We start from the raw sequence: 23,946 nt of genomic DNA on the forward strand, positions 1-23,946 counted from the left end.
GACTATTTCTGTAATTGATTTTTAGCAACTATGTCGACTAACAATTACAGGCTTTATCCACTCAGAGTAGCAACCAACAATTAAGCGGTCCTATTTTTCTTCAGATGAGAACCACTGTTTTGGAATCACAATATATTAGTTATTTTAAATTCATATAGTCAATAATTATTTTCGACAAAAATAAACAGAGTAAATTGGTTAATCCATTGATAAGAAGAGACCAGAAAACAAGAACACAGTGTTTCCTTTGAATAAAAAGGAAAAACGAACTCACTGACATAATGGGTTCATTTTTGCTGATACATTCGTTCGGTTTATGTGATGTGTTATATTAATCAAGTTAAGCGTGGCATTTCGGCTAATGGGTGAAAGACAGCTAATAAAAGTAAAAGATTGAGACAGAGGAACGAAAATGGCAAAACGGAAAGAAGCAATGAATAATGCAATTCAATTATCAATGATGATGTGTGCAGCAGAAGCAAAGATAATTGCATGAAAGCGTAAGAATAAATGAATGAATGAATGAATGAACGAATGGCCTTAATTGTCATCATACAACAGTCCCAAAATTTTGAGTGATATTCTCCTCAGTGCAAAGCAAAACAAATTAACAAGATAAAAATGTGTAAAAGGACATACCGAACAAAACAATTGGCCTTTGTGCTTGTAAACCAGTGTTTCTCAATCGGTGGCTAGGGACCCATAAGTGGGTCGCAGACTCATTTAGGGTGCCTTGTTCTTGGCAAAATAATTCTAAGAACAACAAAAATCAAAGGGTCTACTCCACTCCCTAACAGTAGATGGCTAAAATGACTGATCTCTCCTTCCTGCTCAGTCAAACGACGTATTTTAGAGGGACCATTCTCATTTTATTGTGATTTTGTTGTTTTATTTCCTTTTTTGCATTTAATAATTGGTCCCCCAAAAGTTTGTAATGAGGAAAAGCACAGTGAAACAGCGACAACAACGATTAATTCGGAAGAGAAAAGGATTGTGAAATACGCAAAATGCAGTTGAAGCCCTTTAAAAATGTTATATTTTCAGGTTTTTACCAGTATATTAATCTGTATTAACTTAATAAATATACTTTGAATTTATTTTGGTATGTCGTTATTTTAGAGCAGTTTAAGGGGTCGCTATATGCGATGTAGGCTTATGTGCGAGTATATATAGTACTTGAAGTCATTTTGATTTTGCTGGGCATTTTTTGGGGTGGGAGGGAAAGGTGAATATATTTTATGATCTCTACTTCAGAATGCCCAATCCTTATATTTGTTAGAATTGAGAAATAGATATTGTTCATTGTTTTCGGTCGAATGGAATGCAGTTAGACTAGTTGAGAACCAGTGGTGTAAAAACATGACAGTTACTGTATTTTCCAGACCAAAGGGCGCACCGTGATAAAAGGCGCAGTTTCCGTGTATTGTTCTATTTCTCTATTTAATACATACAAAGGGTTCACCGCACGATAGGGCGCGGGTGCCTTCTGCTGCGACTGCCCTACAACAATACAGACAAGCATACAAGTGCTTATTTAAAAATACAGCAGGAGCAGAACTGAGTTTGGTTGTGGTTTATTCAAGTATTGATTACAAAGTAAATCACGCGGATAAAAACTTGGCAAAGTTTGTTTTTCAGCTTCCTCCACTTGCGAACCATCGATTCATTAATCATTAATTCTCTCGCAGCTGCTTGGTTTCAATGTTCTTCCCCGTGGCGTAGGAATCATCACACATTCAATGGAGGGGAAGTGAGGTTTTGGATTTAATTAATATTTGGGGGACAACTTTGTTCAGCCTCTGGTAGCACAATAACTTTCAAATTGCTAGATACACTACGGCATTAGGATAGAATATACCTTTATTGTCATTGTTACAAAATGGGTTAACCAATTTACTCCACTCCATGAGTACTTCCACAAACACGTGTCCTCTTCTGCACATGCGGGACACACGAGACGCCTAGAAGCCACAGGAGATCACATACAAACAACCTCAGGTTTTACAGAAAAATCTGAGTTGAACACAGTGTGAACCTAGCCTTGAATACACGCCCACAACTCCCCCTTTAGAGGTGACACCCACACTTCACACTTAGCAGCCTCATTATGACCTGAGCTACGTCCGCCGCTTTTCATCACCCACAGGGCGTACTGCATGATAGGGCACCCACAAAATTTGAAGAAACTCTGGGATATTTATGTGCGCTCTATGGTCGTGAAAATACGGTAATTTTCCTGTAATACAATTGTACTTTAAACAATCAACTTAACGGAATCCAAAAACAAAAACTTATAACAGTCTACAAAATGGCAATCACATGAATATTGACCCGCTTAAAATATGAACAGAAACTTGTTGTTTCGAGAGGTTTTCTTGTGGCAAAATGAACCAGGTTGAGGGGGTGTCATAGGCACTGTTGACAACGCTTCTTGCCAGGTCCACTGTTGCTTTTAGTAATGCCGCAAGTCTGCAATATTAGTGCCTGTGTGGCTATAGTGCATAGCTTGTGTTTTCTAACCTTCCCACACGCTATCCAATTTGGAGCAAAAAGGAAGTCATATCTTTTTATGTGAGTCCCAAGCACCGCATCAGGTAATGACTAACGTGGTATTGTTCGATAGCTGTCACAGGGGAAACCCATTGCATCCATTTTTGATCTGTAAAATATCAATGCAATACTGTTTTTAGTGCAGTGATCCCTCACTGTATCGCGGTTTACTTTTTGCAGTTTTGCGACTTTTTTCATTGGGCATTGTCTTCTGCATATTGATTTGGCTGGACAGTCGCTTCGCCCCTTCTCTATCTGCCTGTCAATAGTCACGTCAAGTCATGTTTATTAGCATAGCCCTTAATCACAAGGAGTCTTGAAGGGCTGCACAGACCGCAGCCTATTGCAAACTACAGGCTATTATTACACCATTCCCTGATCTAAAGGAAAAACGAAAAAAAACCTTAGTATAAAGAAAATGAAGAAACCTTAAAAAGGGACCGCACATGACATAATTCCCCTTCCAGGATGACCAGGCTGCAATGGATGTTACACAAACAACAACATGAAAAATACACTAAAATTAAAAAAGGTATAATATGAAATAAAATAAAATAATAATGTTGCAGTGTAAAATAGCTTGATTAATCTTTATTACGTACATGCAAATCTTTTTCAATTTCGAGTTTCCCTAAATGCCATATTTTATTTCAAGAAAACCATCTCGACTATCAGAAGAACCAATAGGCAGAGTACGTTCGGGGATAAATTTGGACATCTCAACATGCTAAAGGAAGATAAAAGCATGTTTACACCTTATTTTTTGTTTTCCGATAACGTGAACACAACGGCACAAAATATCATCTGGAAAATATAAATGATTGTGTCCTGATTAAATGATGTAAAGGTAAGATTGGGCCTGAAAAAAATCCAGCCTGGCCCATTTATTTTATTTAAGAGACAAAACTTAAATTATCATATTTTATCACAAATAAACGGAGGAAAGTTTTTGGGATGAATCAGTCCTTCGTGGAATGCAGTATCGATAGTTTTACACTATCCCTAATGATTTTCCATCCACTGGTCAAGTGATATAGGCGTATTTGCAAGTAAGACTGCCACAAAATTAATCCACTATATAACCTTATTCCATAATTAAAATGCACGTGTTTTTGCCAAACTCTCATGCATGTTTGTTTTTGTACTTGAACATCCTTATTTAATCCTCTTGTCAAACAAAACAGACAGAAAATTAAGTTTTGCAGACATTTTAAATGGCATTAATGTTCAGTTTTAAATGTCCAATACTGCATTTTCAAGATTCAACCCAGATAAACGCCTGCTAACATCAATGATTTGTATGAGGAAAGCTGCACAGAGAAGACTCAAAGTCCATTTGCACCAAGCTAAAAACTGGAACATGGAGGAATAGCAATTTCCTGACAGCTTTACAATGCCTTACAGACACTGTTGAAAAGACCTTTAATAAGAAGCCCAAGGTAAAAGGAGAAAATCTGTATACAGATAGGACATCATTAATCCTCTTGCTACGTGTGTTAGAAATGAGTTAAGAAAAAAAGACAGAAAGAAAAAAGATGTATAAAGCAGCGAGATGCTTTGGATCAATTATTTTGAAAAAATATAAATTGTATCGGAAGAAAAGGGTGCTATAACATCAGGAAATTGTATTGCTTGTCAACCAACTTGAGCACAACCACCCTCATTCCAAAATCATGCATGTCAGGTTAATTGGCCGGTCCGAGCAACAAATTATTATACCGATCAACGCCATGAAGAGGAAAAGAAGGTTCTCATCCAACATAAATATTGTATGTAGTCTGTTACCCCATCTAGAAAGATGAAATATTTGCACCTCTTGTTTGACCATGAGTCAGAAATGAACAAAAAGTTGAACTGTCAATATGCTTGATGTCAGACTTTAGAATATCACGCAAGAATGCTGCAATTCTTGCAAAGCTGGAGCGTGCCTCACAAGGATCAACACCAATCTTTTTGTAACTTACTCTCAGTTGTTTTTTCATGGGTTTTTATCAAACGTGCACTGCAAATAATTATTAAACAGAGCATTTCTTAAGTACAGGAAAAATTGTGTACATAACTCCATACCTCAGTACCAAATCACCAATTCTTTTCTTAACTACATTGGCTTTTCCAGTGTTCATATCTCTACTACGGGCCTTGAAAACGGTAGCTTTGAGCATAAGCACCTCAAGACTTATTTCATGGGCCTGTTTTTAAAATGTAACACCACTTACAATTGCGACATGATTACCAATGTGAATCACCTGTGCCCGCTCATTTGGCGCCAACCGCGGTGGGTTCTGATTGGCTCCCGTTCCCTATTCAAACCCAGTCCTGTCAGTCCCTTGTTGTCAGTCCGTCTGCGTACCTCTGTTTGTACAAGGCAAGCCTGTTTCGACCCTGACACCCGCCTGTCCCGTATTTTCTACCGTTTGTATCCAGCTACGACCTATTTTGATCCTGACCACGTCTGCTCTCCCGTCCCGGCTTACGACCCATTTTTGATCCCAACTACATCTACTCTTCTGTCCTGGCTTACGACTCGTTTCCGACCCCGACCACGTTTTTGCTCTTTCTGTCCTGGCTACCGACCTGTTTTTCCATCCCTGACACCGCCATCACTCGCTACGGATGATCCACTTCCGTATTGGGATCACCATCCGAGTGCGAGGGCGACTTGCATCCAGCGAGCATCACATCACGGGTGCTGCCCTTCCTCTTTCTTTCAATAAAATTGCGAGAAAACGTTACACAATTGGGTCTACCCTGTGTGCTGGTCGTGACAAATAGTGAAAATGTGCTCAACTTGCAAAGCTTTAAAGAGAGTGTATATTCACGTTTCATACTTTGCTACTGTTAAATCACTGACAATAATCGAAAGAAATTATTAATTGGTAATTGTGTTTATAAAATAGATTGGTTGTTTGTTCAAGGATGATTTCCAAATCTATGTCACATGTGTATATTCAGCTGGAATTGCTTTACGTAATTCAATACCAAAAAGTAATGCTCAAAGTTATGGGACCCGAGACCTTTACAGTATTTCAGTAGCAATTAGGCCCAGAGATGATTTGATGTTGTGGCAAAAGATCTTAGAAACATTAAATGTGACTGTAAATGGTCTGCATTTATATAGCACTTTCCAAGTCAATGAAGACCTCCCAAAGTGCTTTACAATGTGCTTCATACTTTTCCCTTCTACACACTAACTAACCGAGCGTCAGCCAAGCAAGGCAACTACCTGCTATCGGGGGCATTAGGGATTCAGTGTCTTGCCCAAGGACACTTCGACATATAACAGGGAGGAGCCGGGACCTGCGACCTCTTGATCCCAAGACAAGCGCTCTACCTCCTGAGCTAATGCCGTCAATTAATGACATAGAGATCATTAACATATTTACATAATTTTCCAAATGTTACAAACCATGACGTCAGGAATAAGATTAATTATTCTGTTAAGTTAATGGATGCTAAATATGGTATTCAAAATATTTTTCGAAACTCATTTTAAACGTGGTATAAAGGAGGAAGAACTTCAGATTTTTAGCCATTTTATGATAAACCAAAAGCAGTCAACAATTATGCATTAACTTTGACACAATGGTAATGCCATTTCTGAAAGTGACAGTGTGTATTATTTAGCACCTCCTAGTGTTAAAAAAGTCATTAAATCAGAATTATTATTTTGAAGAATAAGCAAAAATACATGAACTATCATATAGATGTGTATTTATTTGGTTAACAAAAGTAAAAGGGTGTGGAATAGTGTGGACAAAACAGTCTAGAATGCACACAGACAATCAGAGGATCACTCATACCACAACCACAACAAAATAATAAGAAAGATTGATATTAGGGCAGTTGCAAAGATTCCACGCTCAGTACCATGGAAGTAACCTTCATCCAGGTAGCACTGATATGAATTCCCTCTACTTCACATTCACATCACATAGGCTCCCTCCCTGGCTCAGAGAGGCTGGATGCTTTTAGAAAGTGCTGAGCCAAGAGGTGCTCTATTACGAGATGATTGGGTCAGGCTAACTTACGGGAATAACAAATCATACCAGGCAGAGGAAAGGAAATCCAAAATGTATCTGTGCTCTATTCATACCCTACGCTGTGATCTATGACTATCATTTGAGTCTCAGGCCATCACAACAGCTTGGACACAACCAATAAAACAAAGAGTACACATATGCCACCCTATGTATCAAAGCCAAAATGATTACCACACGTGAAAAGCTAACACATAATGCAAAGCGCTATAACCCACTAATGGAGATTAACTAGGCTATTTTAACAGCTTCTCGAGGTTCTTAGATCAAAATATGGATGGACTGGCTATTGATATGATTGTGGTTAGTGAGGTGGAACATTTTCAGGTTAATCATGGTGATTGCCTTTGAGCATTGGTTAATCACGATCCAACACAATGGAAATGTAAGTGCCAAGAGGAAGTGTCCTAAATATTTTTTGAAAGGTAGTTTTCCTTTTTTCTACAGCAGTGGTTCGCAACTGGTCTCACTTGAGGACCCATCATTCCACCCTAATTACAAGCTGCGGCCAAAATCAAGAAAACTTTTCTATTTCTCAAAAATATTAAATGTTATGCAGTTTCAACCAGAGATAGTAGAATATATTCAAACTTCATTAAAATACAAAATAATCAGCCAAACGAAAAGGACTTCTGGTAATAAAATTCCTTTCAATGCTCAATTAGCTTAATTTTAATGAAATCAAAAATACTTGAAACACAATGAAAAAGCGCAATTTTTTTCAGTTGCTGTTGTCCACCAAAAGGTGAACTGCACCATTTTGGCTGTGATCAGTTATCTCCAACCACTTATTGCTGAGAGCGGGGTCTGAGGGAGCAAATTTTTGTTTTGCGTGGCTGCCCTTTTTTCACGCAATGCGAAGGAGGGGGGTTACTTGGTGGATTTTTGGCTAATGTGGGTAGTTCTGGTCCCTATTAACAGCGATAAACAAATTATAATAGCTTGGTTCCACTATGCTCAACATTAGTAAACAAACGTTTCCGGTCTTTCCGGTCTATTTAGGTGATGTGAAATAGCAGGTGTCAACTTGCATTTGCAGGACATTATCACAATCTTTGATTAGGTAGAGTAATTAACTCTCAATTATTTTGTTTTTTAAGCAAATTTTTACCAAGACAAAAGGCCCACGATCCACCAGTTGAGAAACATTGGTGTACACTCCAGTTCAGAAAAATATATAAGTACGTACCAGTTGTAATACAAACGTCGATTCAAAGTCAATTTAAGATACATACCGTAAATTCTGGACTATAGAGCGCACCTGATTATAAGCCGCACCCACCACATTTCGGGAGGAAAACCGATTTTGTACATACACAAGCCGCACCTGTATATTAGCCGCATGCGCCCACATTGAAAAAAACGCAATACAAACACGAGATTAAAACATACCCAATATAGTCCAAAAAACACAGCTGGCAAAATGAACGGAAAATGATACCTGTACTTAAGATTTAATGCAGACCTGCAGTGCCCGTTGAAAGTAATCCAAGGAAAAAAGTGTATATTTCCAAAGGTAAGGGTGGGAAAAATATATATCCACTATTGTCGGCCGCGTCCACAAACACGTCTCACCTTTACTCCACTTCCCGTCAGCCCACGTTTGCCCCGCCCCTTCTTTCTCATTTGCTCGTACAAAACATATCAGAATAAATTTCTAAAATAAATACATTACAAAAATATACAGTTGCAAATACATATTATACATGGTTACACATATTTACAAAGAAAGACGGTACACCAAGAGAGTTTTCAAAGCTTTAATAATAATATTATAACTTTCATCCCAAACCGTGCCTGTGAAGGGTAGCAAAACGCTACTAGAAACACGCTCGTAACACAGTAGACAGCTCTGTTAAAAAAACATACCGTGCTTGTAGTAGGCACGGTAAACCGTCCTCATCTTCCTCCTCATAACTGACGTCATCAAAGTTGTCTTCCTTCAGTATGGGAAAGACACTCTGTCATATAGGTGACGTCCCACGCTCACTTATTCAACAACACGCTAGCATCACGCTCGCAAAGTAAAGTGTACGTGCGGTAGCTCTGCTACCTCCTATATCGGACTGCTCGATTGCGTTTATCTTGAAAGTTGCGTCATGTGCCTTTCTTTTTGCACTTGCATGACGAGGATATGTCTACGCTAATTTAATTAGTGCACAAGCTAAGAAGTTGCAATCTAAATCTTACCTTTTGTACTTGAGCGCCGGTGGCGGGCGTGAAAAAAATTACAAAAATTGGCCGCATCACTGAAAAAGCCGCAGGGTTGAAAGTTTGGGGAAAAAGTAGCAGCTTATAGTCCAGAATTTACGGTATACATATATATGATCCTATAATGCGGCACGGCGGCCAGGTGGTTAATGCGCAGCCCCACAGTGCAGGCGTCAAGGCTTTAAGTCCAGCTACCGCAGTATCCCCGTGTAGAGTTGGCATGTTCTCAACATTGCATGCATGGGTTTCCTCTGGGCACTCCGGTTTCGTCCCACATGCCAAAAACATGCGTGTCAGGTTAAATGGCCAGTCCAGATTGTCCCTAGGTGTAAATGAGCCAGTGAGTTGTCCCTGTGTGCCCTGTGACTGTCTGGCAACCAGTTCAGGGTGTCCCCTGCCCACTGCCAAAGATAGCTGGTTTGGGCTCCGGCACCCCCGCGACCCTACTGAGGATAAGCTGTGCAGATAATGGATGGATGGGTGGGAGCGGTGATTAATACACAATATATTTTTAACTTTATTTTTTGTCCATATCGCCCAGCCCTGGTTCGAGTACTCAATTCCTGAGAACCAGTACCAACTGCAGATACCACTATTACTAATGCCACAAACATTGCTCCCAGAATACAATTAAATATAATATTCAACAAAACACTCTAAATTCCAATCTACCTTCATAAAATATGTGAAATGTATTTTCCGCACTATAAAGCGCACCAGATTATAAGGCGCTGCCGCTCACCCCTCTCCGCAAAGAAGTATTTTGTGATATAGATTATAATGTGCACTGGACTATAAAGTGAATGGAATTCAAACCACAGTAAGAGCTATGCTTACATTAAAAAAAAACTTAAAATTCATTACTTCGTTGATAAATGGTTACTATGCTGTCCTCACTCCAAAGTATCCCTTTTTTGCCAAGCAGCTACTAGCTGCCAGCTAGTAAACAACGTCCCTTATTTCCTTTTTATTCAGACAATTCCCTTAACAATTACTCTTATAAGGTGTCCGTAAAACTAAAAATAAAGAAAATAAAACAAAGTCCTGTTAGCTAGCTAACTATACTAAAAAAATTGTTACCAAGACCAAAATCTTCTTTTAATACATGTTATACTTACGGACATATATTGGTAAAAAGCGACATCAAAAGAGGCTTTGCAATGAGCATGTTGACCACAAGGGGACCCGCAAAGACCACCCTATATATTTCTCAAAGGCAGAACAGTTACCATATGAAATACTATTGAATCGTAATTATGCATTACAATTTTTTTCCAGTGAATAATCTGCACCGGATTATAAACCACAAATTTTTGGCCAATTTTGGGTTTTTAGGTGCGCTTAAAAATCCAGAAAAGACAGTACTTTTGAAACGGGTATGACTAGAATATGAAGGACACAATCACATAAATCATTGAAACATCTCTCTAATCTCAATGATTTACCTCAAGCATGCTTTTGTTTAAATTGTGCAATTAGTTTAAGTGAGGCTTCTGAATCGCCTCCATCCCACGCTTTTGTTTCAGGGAAGTCGCCTTCCCTAAGAAGGAACGCCCTCTTTCAGTCTTGGTGTCGTCCTTTCACATGGTTACATTGAAGACGCAGTATTGAAACTGACGTACTTTGAAGGCCGGCCTGTTTTTGCCGCGATAGTCCATCGCCGCCTGCGTGCCAAAACCTCTAACAACAGATTACCGCAGAGCCGCTTCCATATGCGAGTCATTTCATTTCAAACAAATTGTTTCATTATTTTCCGGTGACTAATCCGTAATAGCCTTAATGTAATGGACGACGTTTAGAGAAATGCGTGTAAAGAATAGGAAAGTCAGCTGCGCAGCTCCTTTTTAAAAAATACAGAACTATGTTGAAATGACTGCTTAGCAATGAAATGACATATAACTGACTTATATTAATTCAAGTGATGTTTGGTGAGGTTTTTGTCTGGTGATTAAGAGTCACGAATAAATAAACCAACACCTTGATCATCATTTGATTAGCAGAACAAGAAAGCAAAATATAAATTGTAGCAAAGAAGCAAAGAAAAATGTTTTTTTATTGCTAACCTTAACCCAAGTGATGGGCAGGGCACCCGTATGATGCGGCAGGGGTAAACCATTGAAAGCTGTCGGGCCCTGCTGTTGAACAGAAAGAAGAGTGTGTTGTGTGCTTTTTTTGTGTCCCGTTTCATCTGGATTGATGAAAGTATGACCAACTTGGGTGCCGAGGTGCTTAACTCGTTTGGGTGTTTGGGCATTTAGGTTGGCCATGGTCCCAAAAATTTTGTGTGTCATTTTTGCTACTTTTCCCTTTTTTTATTTTCATTGTTTTTGTATGTGTTTGACTTGCTGTCGGTCACCCCTCTCGAGGGATATGACCAGGGTAGATAGGTAGGTAGAACTTTAACCTATAAATAAAGTCAATACGGTGTTCGTTTTGAATATGTATGTGTACAATGCGCATTTGTGTATACACCCCTTTTTCTAAATTGTTCCAAAATGTTGTTTCAATTTTCTTAGCTCAAACTGGGCATTGTAAGTGACGAATGATGACTATGTCTTTCTTGAGGTTTGAGTTAGTGTTTGGACTGTAATTGAAACGGGCCTCCCCCTACTTTCACCATGTTCATGCTACACTAACAAATAGAAACAAAAAAATCTGTGGGGACCAACATGACGTCACTCTCCACCACTCTCCCTACCTAACTTGTTCTGCCACAAACAGCTTTTCTAAAAATAAGGTAAAAGCATTCAGGCACGGGGGAAAAAATCATAATTGCTCTTCAAACTCAGTTGGGCATTGTTAACACATACTCAATCGAGAATATGTTTAACTTTCTCCAGTGTATTTTTTACACTTTAGTCACCTTCCATACATTTTTGCTCAATACTATTATTTCCCTCAAATAGTCCATTCGTTGAAATGTGGACCAAATGCAATTGTGCAGCCCATCTGCCAGCCATATTTCCTGGCTTCTCAGGTAATCACTCACCCAGGGCTTGATGAAATGCGGCTGGCCTGAGCCGCTAGACACAAAAGCCCATTTCTAAGTATGAATTAGACTGTTTGTAACCACAGCCAAACGGAACTACAAACAAATGGAAAAACTTTGTTTTAGCCTCCTACATGCACTTGAGTATGAGTCAGCAGAAAACATCGACCGTGATTTGTCCAAAGGAAGACGACGGGTCACATCCAAACAAGAGGCACAAGTGCAATTTCTATAATGTTGTTTATAGAACGGATGCCACCAGACGAGAGGTAAATGCATTTCCAGCTGATTTGTATTTTCTCGTTCAGTAGATTACATTTTCCATTTAGCAGAGCTATGGATGAATGTCAGTGCACGATAAATACATTAACACTGTGGACGACTTTTAATAGAAGACACTGAGGACGTCCTGACCTCAAATGGGCTTCATTCGGGCAACCTGAAACCACAGGAGGTGCAACTCCAAAAGTGGAAGTGTACAGAGACCCCTCGCTACTTTGCGCTTCAGTTATCACGGGTTCACTGCTTCACTGATTTTGAATTGAATTGAATCTTTGTTGTCATTGATATCAATGTATCGGGCATTTTGTTATGCAGCAGACAGCTCTCAGGAAATTCCATCACTGGGGCAGATGTTTGTGTTGGGTGGGCATGACTGTCTGTGGGCACTACTGTGATATTGTATGCTGTCAGTAAAACAGCAGGCAGGAGCACAAGTCAATGTGGCCACCGGAACAAACTGAAGCAGAAATTCAGAAGAAATTCCTTAATAAATTGGTCTATGAGGAAAGTTCAAATAACGCAAAGACTGTGCTCACCAGCGGGTACTCCATGGATTGATATCGGGTTTGGGAAGAGACTGAGGGAGAGAAAGCAATGGCGTTGTCACAGACCTGGCCTACTGCTACGGCTAGGCTATGCAACAACTCCCCCTGCCAAGCCCGTGTCTTACCAACACCAGATCCATTACCCATGAAACAGATGACCTGGAGCTGTGACTCATGGGAAACCGCTACATTTGGTACGATTGTTCCTTTATCATCGCGGAGACCTAGCTCAGTTTAAGGCTAGCTGATGCTAGCGTGCTGCTCTCCAGCCGCTTCCATTGAAAGGAGAAACCTCCAATTAAGTTTTGCTTTTATATAGTTACGATAAAGACCATATGTTACAGTCAGTAAGGAGATCATCTCGGTGTAAGTTTGACTCTTGGCGGCCTATATAAAGGGGCGTGGCTACTTCACGGATTACCACCTTTAGTGATTGGTTCGAGACACCAAGAACTGCGATAACCGAGGGATTACTGTATATATTTTCATCCGGTACATTTTGTATTAATGTAATGATTGTTGAGTCACTCGCCATCTGAGGACAAGAAAAACTCATTAGCCTTGCTTTGAGAGTCCCGTGCCTAAAAGTCACCTTGGGATGCCCAATTGAGGAAGAGGAAGCTCTCATTCATTGCATTTTTCACCTACATTTGCTGCAGGCAACAAGTCTCAGTGTAAATGATTTCTACTGCTCCTTGCACACCGATTGTGCTGTCTGTGCTGAACAATTGATCTCACTTGGGAGCTTTGAGCATGTGGCGTCTTGTCTGTAGCACTGCACCATGCACCATGTGTCCTCCATTTCCATAATCCGAAGTGATATTTCCATACCTGTCAACGTATTTTATAAGATTTTTAATATTTCAAACTGTGTACGCCATATACTTTTTTTGTATGGGAAAATTAATAGCAGACGAAAATGTTATTGTAGATTCAGGGTTCATGTACCTTTTTTATGAACAATTTCAAGCACATTAAGGGACTTTCAAAGCCAATTTTTCAATTGATTCAGTACTATTGAAGGAGGAAATCCAGTTCGAACCATGTATTTTGCAGAGCCATAAATATATCTGCAATTTACATATGTATATAAGACATATATTTACAAATGACAGTAATAGGTAGCTTACATTTTCTGTTGCAGAGTTTTTCCTGTTTTAATTTACCACTGGGAAACGCTACCTTCATTTTTTTGCATGGCCCACAATGAATGGCCAAATTTAATACATAATCCTTGCACTAATATACATTTGATAGTGCCCTGTTCACGTGTAGCATGCACTGGTCCTCTTGGGCCTGACCTGTAAGGAACAATGACGCTTTATCGGATAATGCCATACAAACTAATACCAGCTGCCGTTAATCACAGGAGAAGACAAAATGCAATGGCAAAGCAAGGCCATCAGAGAGCAGTGTCGATGCCCTTTATAATCAGACTTGTAAAGAAACATGGCAACAAATTCAAGCAATCACAAACACTTCACACACAATTCAAGACATTTTCAAATCTGGAAAACAGAACATTAAAGTACAAGCATTTAAAGCACCCACACTGACCCTGGAGATTGCTAATGAAGACAAAGTCTGCCAAATTCTGCACTACTAAGTATAGTAAGCAACACGACATTTACTGCAAGTGAGGAAAGAATGCTCGTAATTTTGGTTTTCCGTCGTACATCAAGCAAGAGTTTCCTTCCAAATAAATCTTGTGTATAGAAATTGTGGCATTTAAAGGTGCTCGTATATGGAGTGTACTCAAATGAAATTTATTTGTATAGCAAAATGTCTGAATACGACACCTTAATTTGTCAAAATTCAGAGCAGAGAACATGTCACGACTTCATACCAGTCCAACAATTTTTAGCTATATTTTCATACGTTTGTTGATCGCTTCCAATCATACACGTCAAATGACATACTTTGTACAATAAGAGAAATACTGGGAGCATCAAAGATTACTAAAGAAGATGAAGTCTGTGAAACCTTGCACTACTATATAAAATATGTAACACAAAATTGTGAGCAAGCGGGAAAAGAACTAAGAAAGATGCTGAAAAAAATTGTTTGTGTTTATTTGGGAAGTAAAATAAATTTGTTCACACATATATTTATTTTTGAATTATAAATCAGAGGTTTCAAACGCAATTGACATGGGGACCGCAGGAGCTCGGGTCTGGTTTTCCACAATAACAGGTTTTACACAAAACGTTATGACAAAAACAATACACTGATCTCAAATATCGTTTATTTTATATTCCCTACGCATAATTAAATAAAAATCAAGAGTAAATATTAATTTAAGTCATTCATTCAGTACTAAATCAATACAAAATCCGCTAGGCCTGCACTCAAATTGTTAGTGTGTAGTACTCAGTGCTTCATAGTGGTAAAAACGTCATGAATTATTCTCACTAGGTCTCCGTAGTTTATATTCGTACTTATGATTTTAGCACTCGACAGAATACAACAAAATGTAGTGGTCGAATAACACACAACATTAATATTAAGGCATCATTCAGAGGGCCTCGAGATTGAGAGCCCTGTTGGCTCCTGACAAGCTGACAGACTGGGCGGCCTTCAAGGAAAGTGTCCTCCAGTCTGCTCACAATGTCCTCGGACGCCCGCGATCCTCCCCGAGAAATCCTGGATATCAGAGAGGACACTAAACATCATAGACCAGCGGCGTGAGGCCCGACTCCGAGGCGACCTCACAGAGTATCGGAGACTGAATCCCCTGCGCAATGTGGCCATTGCTGAAGATAGGGAGAGGTTTTGGCAGGCAGAAGCCCAACAGCTTGAGTCCGCGGCCAACAACAACAACATGAGCCGCGTATTCAGTCTACTACGCCAAGCCCGTAGCGGCCCACACATAAAGACAGCCCTGGTAAAGGACTCAGACGGCAACCTCATCATGACAGAAGCCAACTGCCTCGAGCGCTGGAAGGAGCACTTTAGCCTCCTCTTGCAGCACAGCACCATCCCGGCTGATCCCACCCTCCTAGGGGCTGCGAGCACAGCACCTCCTAACGACACCTGCTGCACAGACCCTGTAACACCCGAGGAAGTGAGAGCTGCTCTGAAGAAGCTGAACACCAAGAAAGCCCCCGGCATCTGTGCCATTACCGGCGAGATGCTCAAGGCCGGCGGTGATGGCATGGTGGAGTGGCTAACCCGCCTATTCAACCAGGTGTGGGAATCGGAGCAGCTGCCCACCGACTGGACCAGAGGAGTCATCTTGCCCTTCTGGAAATGCAAGGGCGACAGGCTTGTCTGTGGAAACCACAGAGGCATAACCTTACTCTCCATCCCGGGCAAGGTCTTTACCAGGATCTTGCTCAGCCGTGCCCTTCCAGCAATCAGAAGCTGCCGCCGTCCCCAGCAGGCTGGCTTTATGCCCAACCGCTCCACAACGGACCACATCTCTGCCGTCCGTTTGCTGATAGAAAAGACCCGTGAATTCCGTAAAGATCGCCATCTGTATATCGGATTCATTGATCTGAAGGCCGCCTTTGACACCGTCTGCCACTCTTCACTGTGGAACATCCTCCAAGCTCTCAGAGCACCACCCAAGATCATAGCCCTGTTCAAGCTGCTCTACAGCAACACAGAGAGCTGTGTCCGTATCAACGGCATTGACTCCGACTGGTTTGCTATCTCCAGCGGCGTTCGCCAAGGCTGTGTGGCTGCTCCCGACCTTTTTAATTGCATCATCAACCATCTGATGTTCAGGGTTAGTGAGCGCATCCCCGGAGTGTCTTTCGGCAACTACCACCTGACTGACCTGGAGTATGCTGACGACACCATCATTCTCAGCACTTCCTACAGCCAGCTGAGAGACGCTCTGGGCATTTACAGCGAAGAGGCAGCGCGGCTTGGCCTGCAAGTGAGTTGGACGAAAACCAAGTTCATGTATGTCGGTGATGGACCAGATCCACCTCCCATCCAAATTGGTGGCGACATCGTAGAGCCTGTCAAGAGCTTTGTATATCTGGGGTCCATGGTGACAGACAATGGGGACCTAAAACCAGAGATTCTCCGCAGAAGAGCCCTGGCAGCATCTGCTCTGCAGTCTCTCTGGAAACCACTCTGGCGGCACCAGACCATCGCACGCAAGACGAAGCTCCGCATTTACAACCTCGCCGTACTCCCTATCCTGCTTTATGGCTCAGAAACATGGCCCCTGAACGACACCCTGGCCACAAGAATCGATGGTTTTGATAGCAGGGCTCTCAGAACCATCGAGAACATCAGGTGGCCCCAGCGAGTCTCCAATAAAGAGCTCAGAGCCCGCACGTGCCAGCCCCAAGCATCTTCCTTGGTCGCACAACGCCGCACCCGCTGGTTTGGCCATGTCCTTCGTCTACCACCAGACCGTCCGACACGAGCCATTCTCCAGTTTGACCCAAAGGCCGCAGGCTGGAGACGACCACGAGGGAAACCCCGCATTCGATGGCTCGACGTCGTTGCGGGCGACCTCCAACAACACGGAGTTGCCGTAGAGGATGCAGAACAGCTGGCACAAGACCGCCAGCATTGGAAAAACCTGGTTCATCTGGTCGGCTCAACGCACAGGGACGGGACCCCCCGACCTTCGCTGGAGCAATAAGTAAGTAAGTAAGTTGTACATACTGTATTCCGTCTAAATGTGAGTGAATTGGTGCCGTGTTGTGTTTGCAAGGTTTTTTTTTCTTTTTTAATCACTTAGTAAGTTGAATTGCAAGAATAAATAAGTATAGCATTTGAGGTTGACAGGTTGGTACTTCATCATGCTCCCACTTGTCTTTTGTGGAGTTTTATTTTTTTGCAGGAAAAACAAACTGGAGGTGTGCTGTAGTCCAGTGTTTCTCAAGGTGTGGGTCGTGGCCCCTTTCCCGGTGGGTTTCGGCCCTTACCTTGGCAAACAAATTCTATTAAAAATAGGTTAAATTGCACTTTGTTACAGTTTATGGTGATAATGTCCCGCAAATGTGAGTTTTACACCACAGAAAAAAATGGTTACGTTTGTTTACACATGTTGCGCATGGCCAAACAGATACAGCGGTGGAATTATGACAAATGGATTTCAAGGGCTTTGGATTTCTGAGGACTGTGCATAATATTTGACCACTAGATGTCATTGTATTGTGTAGTGCAAGCAAAAATGTGTGCTAAAAGCACAAAAAAGAATACAAATTTGAGACACAGAGTGACCAAAGTGGATCATTTTTATTCATTGTTTGCCAAGCCTTTTGCAAGCTTTTTGATGGCTGACAATTATGGTGAAGCTCTTGTTATTTTGAACGCAGACGCTGCCCTTCTTACGAACGAGATAGATTCCGGATGATTGTTGGTAAGTTGAATTTGTTCATAAGTTGCTTCAGTGCTGTATTTTGTATGTTTAAGTTTTATATAAGTATGTTTAAGGCTTTTATAAGTAATCTGTATTGTTTTGTACCAAAAAATAAACGTTTCATAAAATAATATGCTCTATCAAGGTAAATAAAGTTAAGTTTAACTTACTTTTGGAAGATGAGCCTCAAGAGCTAGGCGACTTCCCCCTCAGTAGTCAAAAGTGGCAGAAAAAAAGCAATCCAACCATTTTCTCGACAGCATCAAGCTTCCATATTTCATTTTCATTACAAAAGAAACAGCTCGCCTCTTCTTTACACTTTACACCAACCACATTGAATCAATGCACGAAATATGAAACAATTAGCGCGCTAGATACAGTACACGTAGTACTGTATGTTTACACACAAACTAGGAAGTAGAAGCCAGATTTTTTTTCTTCAGGGTGGATGCTGGGTGAGCTCTCACAGCACATGCCGATAGCAGCTGAAAGAAGCATTACACTAATGTCCTGTACTTGGAAAAAGGTGCACACCATAAAAAAAAATCTAACGTACAGCAACGTACATTCCGAAAAAAATGTTTGTAGTTACGGTTTTACGTAAGTCGAATGGTCGTAAGTAGGGGAGCATCTGTAAATGCACATTACTCAACCTATTTTTTTTAATGGATTTTACATGCATAATGTGTATTTTTTGTTGAATACAATTTAAACTAATCTTTTTTTTATGATTGTTTTCTTACGACTAGAAGTCGTTAAATAAAACATACTGTTTCATTCAGTTACAAAGACGAATTTTCATGTCATTTTGTTTTCATAGTAGTTATGTGTTTGAATTTATTTCAGTATTTCTTATAAATCCTATTGTAATTCTTTAACTCACTAAGTACCAAGTATAGATTTTCATGTCATTTTTTATTTATTGGTGTCATTTTGAAAGTTTTTTTTTAAATGTTACTTTTCCTGATTTCTCACATTAAATGTTTTTGATTCAAAAATTGCGTGAGGCTCCTGCAAGTAAATGATCTAGGTGATTTTATTTTAGATTGGAACTTCAGAATCCAAGTACGGTATTACATAACTCACTGGATGCCAATGAAAAGTAATTTATGTTTTGGGGGCTAATTTGTCATAAGGTTTTTTTCTGTTCCCGATTTCAGTCAAATACCATTATATTTTCAATTTTTTTCCCTGATTTTGCATCTGAGTAATGATGCAATGTATTGTTGGGTTTAAATTCTCTACTCGTGTACTTTGCCTTTCAAAATGTTTGGCAATGTATGCAATAACATGAATATTATTACTTGAAGTCGTTTTGGTTTTGCTGGTCATTTTATTTACTTAAAAAATGTGAAAAGATTCTACTATCGCTGGTTTTCATTCAATACATTTGAGAAGTGGAATCCTTGATTCAGGTTGTGGCTTCTTAGTTAGGGTGGGATGGTGAGTCCTGAAGTCAGACCAGTTAAGAACCACTGCTGTACTGCATGCTGCAACCCTACGCCCACCCCCTCCTCTCTACATCCGTACAGTATCCTATGTAGGTCATCAATGACAACATCTGCGATGTGGAAAAAGGAAGGCGTCTCAGGCTCAGCAGCATGTGCTTATTAGCGATGCATTTGCAGAGAGAAAGGAAAGGGATTGGGAGTAAGAGATCCGGCTTACCTTCTGTTGTCGCCTCGCCATGTCGGTGGGCTGCTTGGCATTGAAGGGATAAGCAATGCACCGCATGACGAACACATAAAGCTGCAGCTTCTTCTTGCGTTCCTCTTCCTCCCGCTGAAGCTTTTCCAGGTCGTCCTTCTCTTCGCTAGCGGCAGAGGGGCTCGGGCTGGTGGGCCTGGCGCTGCTGCGGCCGCTGCTAGGCGCCAGCCCGCCGGAGCTCTCGCTGGTCCTGCTCGGAGAGATGCGAGATCCGGCCTGCGGGGCCATCACTTCCTTGCTCTCCTCCTCCACTATCCCGTCCGACTCCTCCTCGCTGGATGACGGATCCAACATCTTCTTGATGCGATAACCTTCAGATTAAGGAGACTGACCTTGCAAATGAGGTCCCCCCCTCCTACCTCTTCAGTTCAAGAGTGATTTTAGGGTGGCCGGACGAGGCCCGGGTTGCACCAGGTGGCTTGGGGTGAAGTGAGCAGTTGGAGCCGCTTCACTATGAGCATCCTCCGCCAGCGCTGAGCCCGCGTCGACGCTTACGTGTTTTCTCTCTTTTATTGGCCAGTCCCTGCTGCGGATGCGAGGGGGAGGGAGGATAGCGGCACAAACGAGGAAAGGAGAGGGAGAGGGGGGCTTGGGCATAGAGCACGGGAAAGGAAAAGGAGGCAGGCGACGTGCCTCCACGCTAAAGATTTGTCGCTCTCGAACGAAGCGGCTTTATGGGCCGGCTCTTCGAAGTGTGCCTCCACGCTAGGTGATGGGTTGTTTGTGAACAAAAAGTTTTATGAACCTTTTGAACAGAGGCAATATAGAAGCTGCAGGCGTATGCAATTGCGCATTGGGCAGACCTTCTCAGCGTACAAGATGATTGCAAAATGTATTCACTAGCAAACCAACGTGGGTACCCTCTGCTGTGTTTTAAGCTCAGTATTTTGTAGTCACTATCAGCACAAGATTGAGTAAACGAAAGCAAGCGTGAATTGTGAGCTCAAGTTCTTGCACCAAGTAAGAGGGTTAAGGGGACCAGAGAGACTGCAGGGTGAGGATGGGGGTGATCGCTTTTAAAAAATAATGATTATTGTATTATTTTTTTCATTACTAAGACAATAAACTATAGAGGGGCAAGTGTAGTTTACTTTAATGATCGCCTGCACAGTTTGACTACGTAGCTACTGTAACTTTTCTTACCTACGTGCCTTCGTCAATGTTGCCATGCAAAAGTATATCTTTTGCTCTTTTAGCTCGGCTCACTAAAAAGAACCGGCTCTTTAAGCGACCAAACAACTCTTCGGATATTTTTGTTGCTTACATCCATATACTACCAATTATTGTGTAGCATAATGGTCAAAATGACTTAAGAAGGAAAGCAAAAAAGGAAAACTAGACAAAAAGAAACGTAAGAAAAAAATAAAAGACAAAGAGAGAAAAAATGTAATGAACCAGAACGGACTCTCGGATCCAATAGCGTTAGTTTCAAAAGTGTTTTTATTTGAAAGAGTTGTTGGAGCTGGCTTGGGACGTCGGCGCTTGTCGGTCGTCAGCCTCTTCGGGCAGAATGGCAGCTCCGTGACGAATAGACGGAAGGTGCAGCTTAGCGGGTAAGTCGATGGCGGGAGAGTAGGTCCCAAAACATGGAACAGAAACAGGTCAAAAACGGAAGGCAGTAATGAATCAGGCAAGAGGAGTCGTGGGTACCTTGTAGTCTGGAGAAACACTCAGGGATACAAAGAGTATACTCGGACGTCCATCTCTGGATGCAGACCGCTTAAGTGGAGAACGTCAGCCAATCGGGAAGTGCACTCCGGAGCGCCAAACGAAGGTGACTTCACTTAAGCAATCGCGACAAAAAACAGAGAAAAAAGGAAAAAAACAGGAAAAAAAGTAAAAAGAAAAAATTTAAAAGGAAAGGGTAACTATAGACCAAAAGAAAAAAAACTAGGAAAAAAGAAACAGAAGGAGAAAAAAAAAATAACAAAACAAGGGTAAAAAAATAAATCGACAAAAAAAGCAAAAAAAGACCCGTAAAAGCTTCGATGAAACATCGGTCAGGGGTCTCCAAAAAGGGAGCCTCCCGCGTACAGCTGAGGTGCGCGCGGACCTGTTCTGAAAATCGCTCCCTAGTGCTGGGTCTTTAGGACTTTCTAGTAATATAATTTTTTTATTGGTTAACTGTGTCGATTCAACCCTATTTTTAATTATTAACCCGATAAAAACATCGTAACAACATAATAATTACATGATAAGTTGTCATTTTGGAAATTCAAATAAATAAATTCCAGTTCATGGGCTTCATGGACAAAATATATTCAAGTATAGTATTAAGAAATACTTTTAACCAATTACTAAGAGAGTAGAATTAGAATCGATTCATGTGTTAAAAAATGTATTTATTCATCTTTGTATTTACTTATTTTACAGAAAAGGCAACAAACTTAATTCCAATATATGTGTTTCATAAAGCGAATGAGCAAAATGTGTGCAGTTTTTTTAGTTAGCTATCTGGCTACCTTTTTAGCTTTGTAGCTAGCCATCTTCCTACCTTTTTAGCTATTTAGCAAGATATCTTGCAAAGGACTTTTTGAAAGGACCTTAACAGTATTCTATCATACACACATGTCTATAAGTTCATTTTCTGCTATTCCTTAGAGCCAGGATGTTATTTTCTTTATTTAGACATAAAATATGATTTTAATATGAAGGGAATGCTTTTAATTTGAAGGTGTCTCGCCGATGGCGTGCGTTTCTGAGTTTATATCGGTATTTTGAAAAAGTCCGCGAGTCAAACGACAAAGGTTTAACAAACTTGAGTCTGCTGGGACAAAATAGTGTTATGAGATGAGAACATGGCCGATTAAGGCACAAGGTAAGTTTACTACCGTAAATTCCGGACTATAAGTCGCTACTTTTTTCCCAAACTTTCAACCCTGCGGCTTATTCAGTGATGCGGCCAATTTATGTAATTTTTCTAACGGTCGCCAGCGGCGCTCGAGTACAAGAGGTAAGATTCAGACCGGTGCAATATATGCGCAGAGGAAGACTGCGACTTCTTGGCTTGTGCATAAATTAAATTAGCGTAAACATACCCTCATCATGCCAAATGCAAAAAGAAAGGCACATCAAAAAATCCACCACTGAGAAAGACGACTTTGATGGCTTCAGTTGTAAGGAGGAAGATGAGGACGGTTTACCGTGATTTTTACATCAAGTACGGTATGTTTTTTTAACAGACCCGTTTACTGTGTTGCGAGCGTGTTGCTAGCATGTTGCTACCATTAACTGCCCTGTCACAGGCACCGTTTGGGATGAAAGTTATATTATTATCACTATTAAAGCTTTGAAAACTCTCTTGGTGTACCATCTTTCTTTGTAAATATGTGTATCCATGTATAATATGTATTTGCAACTGTATACTTTTGTAATATATTTATTTGTATTTATTTTGGACACTTATTCTGATGTTCTGCATGGGCGAATGAAAAAGAAGGGGCTGAACAAACGCGGAATGACGGGAAGTGGGGTAAAGGTGAGACCTGATTGTGGACGCGGCGGACAATTGTGGATATATATTTTTCCCACCCTTACCTTTGTAAATGTACACTTTTTTCCTTGGATTACTTTCAACGGGACACGGACTCTGCAGGTCTACATCAAACCTTAAGTACCGGTATCATATTCCCTTCATTTTGCCGGATGTGATTTTTGGACTGTGTACTTTAATGAAGGACATTCAGTTTCAATCGCGTGACTTAAAGTCGGGTTTGGGTTAATTTTGTGTTTGTGTTACATTTTTTAATGTGGGCGCATGCGGCTTATATACAGGTGCGGCTTGTGTTAGTACAAAATCAGTTATCCTCTTGAAATGTGGTAGGTTTGGCTTATAATCAGGTGCGCTCTATAGTCGGTGTATACGGTATTTGTCATTTGTTTGATCAAAGATTAATTCAATGAGTGCCGTTATGCGTTTAAATTGTCACCAGTATGAGCGCTAATAAACATTAATTAGAGACTTTCCAGTGTCCGCCTAAAAAGGGAACAGTTCACAGGTTTATTTCTGCTTAAAATGGTCAAACTTGAGAATAAGAAGACTCACTGTGTATTTTAATTTTCTTTTTTGTTGCTACGTAGTGATATTGAGGAAATAGATGTATAAATAAAACACTGTGACGCATCAGTTATACAGCTCGACCATCATTTAGCTGGGTTGCTAGCTAGCTCATTACCTTTTTTTGCTATCAGGCTAAATTTTGGCCTCCTTCCTAGCAAGCTAGCTAGCTTTGTTTTTCGCTTTATATCTGGCTATTTAGAGGTTTTTTTTACTCTTTTAGCTAGCTATTTAATTCC

At 40.8% G+C, this 23,946-nt stretch overlaps 1 protein-coding gene across 9 annotated transcripts in view; it reads right to left on the minus strand.

Moving 5' to 3' along the window:
• cadpsb (Ca2+-dependent activator protein for secretion b) overlaps positions 1-20,253 on the minus strand; it is a 156,156-nt gene extending 135,903 nt beyond the window's left edge. For 3 of the 9 annotated variants that reach the window (XM_088338160.1, XM_088338159.1, XM_088338155.1), the window contains exon 1: positions 19,612-20,248. In XM_088338160.1, coding sequence (XP_088194286.1) covers positions 19,612-19,944 — 333 coding nt within the window. In that variant the 5' untranslated portion in view covers positions 19,945-20,248. Of the gene's footprint in view, positions 1-19,611 lie in introns of all 9 variants that reach the window. The other 6 variants (XM_088338157.1, XM_088338156.1, XM_088338162.1 and 3 more) reach the window with 5 other exon arrangements.
• Between the last annotated feature and the right edge of the window lie 3,693 nt (positions 20,254-23,946).

Source organism: Urocampus carinirostris, chromosome 6 (genome assembly GCF_059441175.1).
Source record: "Urocampus carinirostris isolate Australia breed hairy pipefish chromosome 6, RoL_Ucar_1.0, whole genome shotgun sequence".
Lineage (NCBI taxonomy): Eukaryota > Metazoa > Chordata > Actinopteri > Syngnathiformes > Syngnathidae > Urocampus > Urocampus carinirostris.